The sequence below is a fragment of the Dendrobium catenatum genome, unplaced genomic scaffold (genome assembly GCF_001605985.2).
Source record: "Dendrobium catenatum unplaced genomic scaffold, ASM160598v2 original_scaffold_98100, whole genome shotgun sequence".
Lineage (NCBI taxonomy): Eukaryota > Viridiplantae > Streptophyta > Magnoliopsida > Asparagales > Orchidaceae > Dendrobium > Dendrobium catenatum.
Genome location: NW_021416538.1, coordinates 168,606 through 179,631, shown reverse-complemented (window position 1 = coordinate 179,631; position 11,026 = coordinate 168,606). Strand labels below are relative to the sequence as shown.

The window sequence follows — 11,026 nt, the reverse complement described above, 5'->3', positions numbered from 1 at the left end:
TAATTATAATTATAATTAATAATTAACTATAATTAATCGAGACTAATTATAATTAATCAAATAATTATAATTAATAATTAATTATTACATATAAATTAATCATAATTAACAAATTAATTATTATTATAATTAAATAATAACTAAAATAATTAATGATATTTAAAACAAATTAAAAATCCTCCATTTTCCCCTCTCTGTTTCGGCGGATCCACGAGATTTGGCCGGGGATTACAGCGGGAGTTAAGTCGGATTTATGCTAAATCCAGCCGATCAGTTTATGTGCACGCGTTAGATCCCGGCAATAAATCCCGGATTTAAGGATTTACGGCTTAAACCCCGCATTTACTAAATCCCTTGATTCGGTGGATTTACGGGATTAGGCCGAAGAAACGCATGAAGGGGAGAAAGTTACCTTCACCTAAAGCGAACTCCTGTTGATGCTTCCGATCAAAATGCCTAACTTCCGATCCGACAGACAGGGCAAGCCGTCGAAGGAGCAGAGCCGTGCGGAGGAGGCGACGGGAGGGGTGAGGTCGGTCGGTGGCAGAGGGAGCCGGAGGAGCACGCGAAAGGTAGACAGTTGTCTTCACAACTGGTGAGCTCCCGAATTGCTTCCGATCAAACTGTCGTAACGTCCGATCCGACTGGGAGGAGAAAGAGCGAGAGACGGATAGGAGAGGGGACGGGGTCGGGAGTCTAGAGAGGCCGAAGGCCTCGTTGCCTCGGGGCTTTTAACGACTCAAAACGAGTCGTTCGGCGATCGTGGGGAGAAGTGACGCGAGATCGTGCCGAACGACGTGCGATGTGCAGGGAACGGCGACGACGTGCGATGGCAGAGTAGGTAAGATGTGATTTTTTTTTTGTTTAAACTTTACAGGTCAACAACTAGTTTGGAGATAAAGTTCACAATGTGACGCGAAGTGTTTAATGGCTCACCACTAAAGGCAAGACCCTTGACCAAAGAAGTTTGGCTATTCATCTCAGGAGGATGTTGATAGCAACTCATAATCAATAAAGTTAATAGCTTATCACTAAGTGGAAAGTTGTCTACCTAGCCCTATGAAGTTGGCCACTCACCCCTATGTAGCCCGTCGCTTGATGATCGAAATTGTAGTTTGCAACTTGCTGCTATGTGTTTGGTCAGTTACCCAAATGATGTTGGCTACCTGCCTCGAGAAATCAACTTATGCCATGACAAAGAGAGTCATAATTTTCTAGATTTGCGGCTCATCGTAAAGTTGTTTTATAAAACTATCTAGTCGAAGAAGTTCATGTTGCCATGTTAATGAGTCATTATAAACCACTTAATGGGTCATGACAAATAAGTAACGTTGCTCCGCAAAGGAATTTGTTCATCGGGGTTAAGAGGTCATCCAAAACACTTTACAATGTGTTGTAAACCTATGAAAGTGCATGCTTAACCTAACTTTGATCGGATGCTAGCTAAGCCAAAACTTGATTTAAATCTCGTTTAGAGTCTAATCAAGTATTGAACCACCGAAGGACTTTTGTCTCAAATCTTAAGTGGAGAGGTTACTCCCTCCCCAACTATAAAAATTTTAGGTGAAAAATAGAGTTTTCTAAGTTATTATGATATTTAAATTTTGATATAGGATCCTGAGTCACTTAAAGATGGAATTGAACTAAACGCATTCCTACATATTAAAAATGGTATGAAATTTTACCTTGAAAGGTTGTGAATGAATATGATTTTTTTCTCCCAAATATTAACCTTCGTTATGGAATTCAAATGAATTTTGTTGGTTGAAATGCCATTTGCAAACAATCAATCGAACTAATTAAGAATGATAAAAATAATTTCAAGCAAGTTTTTAATAATGAAAAAGAAATAAAAAGGGACTTAACATGTGGAATGATGGGTTGCTTAAGGCTTAGTTGAGCTTCCTTATCACTCTCTCTTAAATCAAGGTGATAGCCTCTACTCGTCCACAAAATTCATTAAGGTTTAACTTAATTTCAACTTTTTTTAAAAAAAATCTGAGATTCCCTTTTATGTGGTCAAATCCATCATGGTCAAATGTCACTTAAAAGCTTAAACAAGTGATTAAGCCATAGAGTTAGGGTTATGCTTTTGTTTTGTGGCTGCTTTAGTAGTTCTTGTTCTTGTGTCTTTGGCCCTAGATTCGTCTAGGGATTGGGAGAGAATGGTCTTCCTCTCGAATTGAGGATCAATTGTATCGTGCTTTAGTTCTTCCGTTGATTTGATTCCTACAATAAATACTACTTTTTTTTGTGTTTTCCCATCAGATTTTGCAAATCATTTGCTGTTTTTCATACCTATTGTTAGGGTTTATTTGAAATAATCAAGTATTTCCTATCATGTTGATTTAAAAATAAAAATAAAAAATCATAGCAGATGATTAAGTCATGAACTTTAATTTGACCATGGAAGCCAATTGAGTCATGGGTGGTGGGAACCCTCCCTTTAATCTGGGGTGAATGGGCTTTTATGGCTATAAAGCTTTAATCTTACCTTCTCCACTGGTCTTAATTTTTGGAATAGTTGGTTGTGATAAGTGGGCCACCGTTAATTATTTTGTGAGTTTCCATTCAAGATATAGGCTAGGTGCTCTCTTACGTATTCTTTAACTTAGTGATGATAAACTATCTTTTTATCAGAGACTGGTTGAGCAAATAGATATTTTTGTTTTGCAGTTTGCCCCACCACATTGAAAAGGATTTGTAGACAGCAAGGAATTTCAAGATGGCCATCTCGCAAGATAAAGAAGGTCAATCATTCATTAAAGAAGATCCAGAGTGTTATAAACTCTGTACAAGGAGTTGAGGGAACATTACAATATGACCCTAAAACTGGATGTCTTGTAGCCGCTGTGACACCAGAAAAATTGTCAACTATAGCTCCAGAATCAATAGCAATGAGTGCTGATGTACCTTTTTCGTCTTCACCTGAGTGTAGAGATAGGGAATCAGATGAGAAGCTGGAATTGAATAACAGAAAGGTCACTTGTCAAAGAGTGAATATTGTAAGCAAATTGAACTTACCAAACGCATATCACCCCGAAACAAATGAAGTACACCTTCCAAATGATTTCAATACTAAGTCAAAGGTGACTTTTTCCAATGTTGAGATTTCCAGATACGATTATAGAAAAGGTTCGGGTTCATTGTCATTAAGTTCTGAAGATGTAAATCTTAAGGGAAGAGATGGATGCATCCAATATTCTACCGACAAAAGCGGGTTTCAAAGCTTCGTGCCAATGAGCTCAGATTCAGTGGGAAAGGAGGATGAGATGGATGTTAAAAGTGGTATTAACGTAGGGAGGGAACATAGCCATTCTTCTTTTTCAAGTATGACTGATTCTTCGAATGAGAGCACTTCCTGCTGCCCAATTTTCAAAGAAAGCTCAAAAAATGAATCATTTGTTTCTTATAAAGGTCCAGCCTATACTGTAAAGGCTACTTATAAAGCTGACACAGTAAGGTTTAAACTATTACCATCAATGGGCTGCCTTCACTTGTATGAGGAGGTTGGAAAGAGATTCAAACTGTCTATTGGGACATTCCAGCTCAAATATTTGGATGATGAGGAAGAGTGGATCATGTTGACAACTGACTCTGATTTGAAAGAATGTATTGAAGTCTTGGAATCTATTGCTTCTCAAAGTATGAAGCTTCAAGTTCGGGATGTGCCATTTACAGTTGTTAGCTCACCAGCAATAGCTGCTTCTCAATGGATCACTGAGGATCCAGAAAGATGAAACCAGGAACTTGAACTTAGTTTTCTTTTGTACTAATGACTGAAGCCTGCTGGGCAAATCTTTTGGCTATCAAATTTAGATAAATAAAAGGAATTGAGTTATACTTTATAAATCCACATACTGTAAATTTTAAAAAACAAATGTACTAGGCGGAGGCTACGTAGTGAAAGTCTGTTTGCCTAGTTTCTGACGTTGTTACATCCTTCTAGCGTTTTGCTTATCAGAGGTTTGTAAAGTGTACTTTGTAACATAGTTTTCTCTTTCAAAGGTTTTTAAATTTAGTTGATCTATTACAGGACTTTTTCTGCTAAAATTACTGCAAATATGATTATAAAGAAAATCTTCCTTTTCAGTTTTAATTCAATTTCCCTTTTTTTTTCCTTGATGGATAGTTCTGAGACGGAAATAAATTGATTGTATTCTGTAATCTTATTTCAGAAAATTTGTAATACAAGGTAGAGAAGGTCCGTTTTGTATTGGCCATTCAAGAAGCTGCATTCCAGTGATTACTTGTTTGTTTCTATTGCTTTTTATTAGTGAAATACTTTGAAATGCAATCCCTTCTTTTGAATGGCGTCTTACTATTTCCTTAAACACTGAGGAAAGATGAGTGTGCTGTTTGTTGATTGTGGAATCTAAAAATTCATGCTTGGCACAATTGAGAGAGTTTTTGATTTTCAGGTTAAATTTTACAAGGCAGATAGGATTGCATGCATGACAACTACTTAAATATTTTGCCTTTATTTTGCAAGGAGTTCAAAATTTGGTTTTAGATTTTTTTTTTATAGGTCAAATTTAGAGTATAATGGTTTTTATTTGAGTTGATCTAAAATCGAATACATGAAATATAATATATTTGGTTGAGTTTTTTTCTTTTACAACACGACTATAATCAGGGTGATGTTGATGTTAGTTAAATATTTTTATGTTTTTAATACTTTGAATGAACAATTCTGGATGCCTATAGTGCTAGTAGATGTCTGAGTTCACAAATTAGCTTAACAAGTTACCAGTTAGGTATGGGACTTTCAATCTTATATTATTGATAGGGCGGTCTGCTTGAGAGTATAATATACTTCCATTCATAAATTTAGTTTTAGAAGAGATATTTTATGAAGTTTCAAATGTTTGCCTGCATTTTAGAAACATTTGCATGACTCTCGAAGTGGAGCAAATTTGATTTCAACCTATTTTTCGCTTAGCATCCTCAAACATCAAGTTTGAGCATTTAACATGTTTATAGGAGCACATACATATGTTTTTACTATTACTCTTGCATGCTTCCCAATGTAGATACATGAAGCACTTGTATATTTCTCAATGTATATGAATGACATACATATTTTTCACTCTACTTGCGCGATGTATTAGCACACGCTATTTTAGTGCATTTAAATGGCGTGCTTGTTGAGTTGAGATGAGTCAAAATTAAGTCTTTTTTTTTTTTTTTTTTTGCTTGCTCGATATTTTTAGACCTCAAATTTAAGAGTTTGATTTTATGGGCTCTAAAAATTTGCTCTCTAGCCTCAGGTATGGGACTTTCAATCTTATATTATTGATAGGGTAGTCTGGTTGAGAGTATAATATACTTCCATTCATAAATTTAATTTTAAAAGAGATATTTTATGAAGTTTCAAATGTTTGCCTGCATTTTAGAAACATTTGCATGATTCTCGAGAAGTGGAGCAAATTTGATTTCAACCCTATTTTTCGCTTAGCATCCTCAAACATCAAGTTTGAGCATTTAACACGTTTATAGGAGGACATACATATGTTTTTACTATTACTCTTGCATGCTTCCCAATGTAGATGCATGAAGCACTTGTATATTTCTCAATGTATATGAATGACATACACATTTTTCAATCTACTTGCGCAATGTATTTGCACGCGCTATTTTAGTGCATTTAAATGGTGTGCTTGTTGAGTTGAGATGAGTCAAAATTAAGTCTTTTTTTTTTTTGCTTGCTCGATATTTTTAGACCTCAAATTTAAGAGTTTGATGTTATGGGCTCTAAAAATTTGCTCTCTAGCCTCTCAGTGGACCCCTTTCTCTTCTCTTTGGGTCGTTGAGGTGATTTTTAACATCTAAGTTCTGAGGCAGTTTTTCAGAAGGCAGATTGAGTTGTGAATAAGGCATCATCCAAAGATTTTCCCCTCATTTTATGAGGACTTTATTATCCGAGTTCAGGTTTCCTATAGACACAAGCCCCTATAATTATTTACCCCTCCCAATAATGAGAGAGAACTTTCAATTAAGGCTAGTCATCAAACATATATATAGTACATGGTGTATAGTAGCAGCATGATTTGGTATTTGATATTTAAAATTAGAAATTCATCACCTTGCACTTAAAGCGGATGGTGAGGGGAAATGATCATAGAACCGATCAAGATCCTATGATTATGTCGTCCTCGGTCATCAAGGTCGTTGGTCTACTTAGTTAGAGGAGGATGTCGACCTAACCTGACAAAAGGATCCTTGTCGGCAGTCATTCGTTGCTTCGTCCAAGGGTACCTTGTAGACATGGGGTGAATATTTGTTTAAGGGAAAAAATTTGAATCGATCTTAGCTAATAGAGGAATTTGTACCCTCTCGATTATATCCTACGGATATATTACTTAATAATTTAGCACCGTTGGGTAACATATGTGCTCTAACCATAACCATAATATTATAGTGCCATTTGGCTGTAAAAACACCCGGTTAGAGGGTCCTGGTCATAATTATTTACTTGTTGTGCCATTTAGCAGAGTAACCACCAATTAGAGAACATACGCCACACTCTTACTAGAAATAGATGAATTGAGAATGAATCTTAATGATATTCTCGATCAGACATTTACGCTTTGTGAGCTAAACTGATTTTGAGATTTGTTCACTTCAGCAAACTGTTGTAGAGGGTGGATGAATTTTTTTTAAGTATATTAGTGATTTATTTAAATTTTATATGTTTAAAATTTGGGATGATTTTTGGAATTTTGGACTTTCATAAACATTTAAGAGACATTTTAAATACTTATGGTCCCCTTTGGTTGATATTTTTTATCAAAATGGCCATCATCGAGGTTAATATGGGCAATTTTATTTTATAGGTTGAACCTTATTGACTCTATCAACTTGCTGATAGAGGATTAGATCCGTCTTCGACTATGCCATTATTAGTGAATTTTCTTTGTTATAGGCCTTGATGGCCTAATGCCCTAATATGAGTGTAGAAAATAAATATCTCGGTCAATGTCGCGACCGTATATTTGTTCGATGGTTTGAACCATGTTAACTCATATCTATTTACATAAGAGGATTGGGCTAGAACTTAGATTCATTTCTTGACCCGTGTAACATCCTCAAACGTTACATGTATACATGTAACACGCTCGTTGGGGCCCATGCTAGTATGTGCTTTCGAATACATTTTTGCATGATATAAATGATTGTCATACATATGTGGTGGATGTATACGACACACATGTGTGACATTTATGTGAAGTATTTCCTCAGTATTAATTTACTTATGTATTTAGATGTGGTGACAAGCTTGAATGACATATTTGCACCTTGCACGATATATTGATATACAATATAATGAACATAGCGTACAACCTCTTTGCATGATATGCATATATGATGTATACATGGATTGCTTGTTTTCTTGCATATTGCATTGGGATGATGATTCAGTACTTGTATGTAGCACATGATGTGTTTGCATGCTAGTATAGTGCATTGTTACTGCATAATACATTTTGCACTTTAGATATTATGCTTGTGTTGTGCATTTTACATGTTATGTAGTATGATTGCTTTACTTCATGTATCTTGCATGTTGCAATGTATGCATGTTATGCATGTATCAATACACGTTTTAAAGCATAAGGGAGTGTATTTACAACATTCAGTTATAGCTAGTTGGGCAAGTGACTATTGCAGACCAGTGCGTAGGATTGTTTTTGGCATTTATAAATGCCTTATGTCAGCTTTTTTGAGTCTTGTGAATATGGTGGCTTGGCACTGCACTTCATTTCTTCTTCTATAAGCTATTATTTTCCTCAGTACTTAGCCTGTGGGAAGTGTACTTCCACTTACAAATGAGCTGCATATCACATCAGGAGTCTTCCACCTGTTGTTTGTAGGAAAGTTGATTTATCTTGTGTGACAGCCTGACATTGTGAATTTACTACTTCATTTTATCAATGACCCACATCGTTTTACTACTAATTCCCTACTTTTGCTTAGAGGTGAAAAGTTACGCTATGTTTTAGGTCACTCGTTGGCTTTTGAGAGTGAGTTGTTATGCATTTCAAGCTTTATTTAACATTGTTTGTGGTTCATTAATGTGCACCCAAGGGCTAACAAAGGTTGTTTCATGCTCAGCACGAATCTTTGACCGTTGCTTATGGGTAGGTTGTTGCGATGCACTACGAGTCCATTGTTATTATATGCAAGTAGACTATCATGCACTAATGTATCTGCTATAGTGGCCCACATAAATATGCATTTGTTGAAGTTCTTCTATATTTGCTCGCCATTGAGTGGTTGTCAACTATAACGGCGTTGTAACATTCATTGCTCATTATTGATTATCAGTTGTAGACATGCTATTTTTCATATGACAAATCCTTCATCATTGTCGATAGGAGCTCAAATTCATTCACATATATCGTAATGGACCCTTCTTCCTTGCAATATAGTTGTTGTCGCAGCTTGCAGACATGTTGATGTACTTGTTGCAACTCCTCATTTGTATTTGTAGGGAATTCATTATGCTTGCACCATATCCATTGTCATTATATGTAGACAGCTTGGTGTGTTCACTTGCATGTTGATGTTTGGCCACTAAGTGAGTTACACCCATCAATAATCTCTTTATGGATATTGGCTAGTGAATTATTATGTACATCTTTCATCATCACCCATGAATGTTCACAAGCCTCTTATTATCGCTTTCAGTCATGTTGTTATGTGCCTCAACCTCCTTCATTTGTGGAAGGGTAGTGTTTTTACATGCATGCGATTAGTGACGACTGTAGAAATGTCACTACATTCATTACACACTCTCCATGAACATATTATTTTGTTCATTATGACCATCATACCCCTGCAAGCTAGTCAATGTTGACTGAGGGGATATTGTAGTATTCATTGAATGCTACTATGAGCTACCTTTTATAAATGATCTATCGTGTATATTCTAAGTTCTTAGTTATCCTTAAAAGTGATCTATATTATGCATATAACATGTACAAATGTTGCTTGTTAGTGTTTGCATTTCAGCTAGCATGATGTCTTTTGATATTCCATATCATTGCTTGTAAGGAGGTCAACTTAATCCTCCATAAATTTCTTTTGCAAGTAAGCTATGCTTCGAGATTAGTCCACCATAAATCCTTTTCTAGTTCATTCAATTTTTTTACTTACATGTTTGCATTCTTAAATTTTATTATTTCATGATTTACATTTATGTTGAATATTATGTCTGGTTCCCTATGGCTACAAGTTCTGTTCCTTGCAAGTATTAGCCCACTGTTCACTTAAAATTTTGGTAGCCTCCTGACGTCTCCCCTGTTTAGGGGAAATTTTGGAGCTTGGCCTTCTCACCATGTTATAGAAAAATGCGTATGGTAGGTTTCAGGTGACAACACGGCCATAGTCTTCAATCCCACCATGTGAGCGAAAGACGTGTATGGGTCTTCCAAGGTACATATTTGAAAATGCAATTTTTCCCTGCAAGCATTGAGCCGCGTACACGTGTACTTACATTTTACCCCTCCATACTAGAGAAAAACATTTATAGGACTTACCCACCTAACCACAAGCTTTGCACTAGATTTCATTCCCATTATGCTAGAGAAAAAGCGTACATGGGTGATTTTTCGACGTGTCGTGAGCGTCGAAAATAGGAATTTGGAGTTTTCTGACTTTTGGAAACATTATACATGAGCGAGGAAGTCAACGATGGCTGTGTCAATGTGATGACTATGTCATCAAAATAATATAAAATGAAAATGCATAAAATTCCTTATCCTCTCTTTTTTAAAATTCTTTTCTCTTTCTCTCAATTTTTTTGAATTTCCCCTTCTTCCTTTTTTTGTTTTCTTCCTTCCTACACTCTCTCTCTCTTTCTCTCTCTCTCTCTACTTCTCTTCTTTACTCTCTTTTTTAAAATAATAATATTAATGTAAATAACTAACAATATTAGCTAATAATACTAATTAATAATACTAATCGGAAGATGGGATTGTGTGGTAGTTGCTAACGGTTAGCTTGGAGTCAGGTGATTTGGAGGAAGCAAGGGATCGGACAGGCCTTGGTCACAAGGTAATCGGTGGAATCGACATTGAAAGAAGAAGATCAGGATAGGGGATCGGGCGAGGCTATGGGATTACAAGCGGCTCAAAGGTTGGAGGGATTAATTATGGAGGCTCGTATCAGTAGAAGAAAAAGAACAGAGGTTATTCGATCTCATTTTATTAATGAGAGAGAGTCTTGATCGAGGTGAGGGATTTCCAGGAGGAGATGCGCAGTAGACCCAACAGAGTTCTCAATGGGATTTGCATGGATTTTAGTGGGATTCACGGGATTTTTCGACATAACAAGGTATCAAAATTTTTCTTTTTTTATTTTCATCTTAAATTGATTAATAATGATAATAGTAATAATAATATTATTATTCATAATATTTTTCATTTCAAAGTTACAAAAAAGTGAGAGAATGAATCATTTTAGTCTTGATGTGTGTGCATTTCTTCAAAATTCCTATGCCAATTTCTTGGGATTCGTGTCAATTTTGCTGGATGAGTTTCTTTGGTAAAATTATGATTATTCTTGGGTATTGTCGACATTTTAAATGCAAAGACAAAGTCTGTTTTGCATTTGGGCAGTGTCATGTGTCAATTTTGAGTGTCGATTTTGATTTGGACCATTCTCACTCTATTTGACTGCAAGGTGGTCCCTCCTAAACAAACTTGATGCTCCGATCACAACAACACTGTCTATTTGGTGATCATATTTTATTTAACCCTTGGAGTGTTGTGTCACGTCCGCCGAGTGTCACTTGGATCATTGATTTTGCTCTTTTCTCATGTTTTTATCGTTGGGGTCAATCGATGCGCTTGTCATAGCAAACATGGGTGAATTATTTTTTATGAGAGTATAGGTTGAGCATGGTTTTCAATGCATTTGCAAGGTACACTTACACTTATCATGATGTGTTTGCATGATTTTTGATGTGCCTACACTCATATGCATGCTTTATGATATATTTATATATTGTACTTGCATTTAA

General features: G+C 35.9%; 1 protein-coding gene across 1 annotated transcript in view; it reads left to right on the top strand.

Moving 5' to 3' along the window:
• LOC110105361 (protein NLP2-like) overlaps positions 1 to 4,030 on the top strand; it is a 17,028-nt gene extending 12,998 nt beyond the window's left edge. The window contains exon 2 of the mRNA XM_020834832.2: positions 2,677 to 4,030. Within this exon, the coding sequence (XP_020690491.1) occupies positions 2,677 to 3,740 (1,064 nt within the window). The 3' untranslated portion in view covers positions 3,741 to 4,030. The remainder of the gene's footprint in view (positions 1 to 2,676) is intronic.
• The last annotated feature ends 6,996 nt before the right edge of the window (positions 4,031 to 11,026 follow it).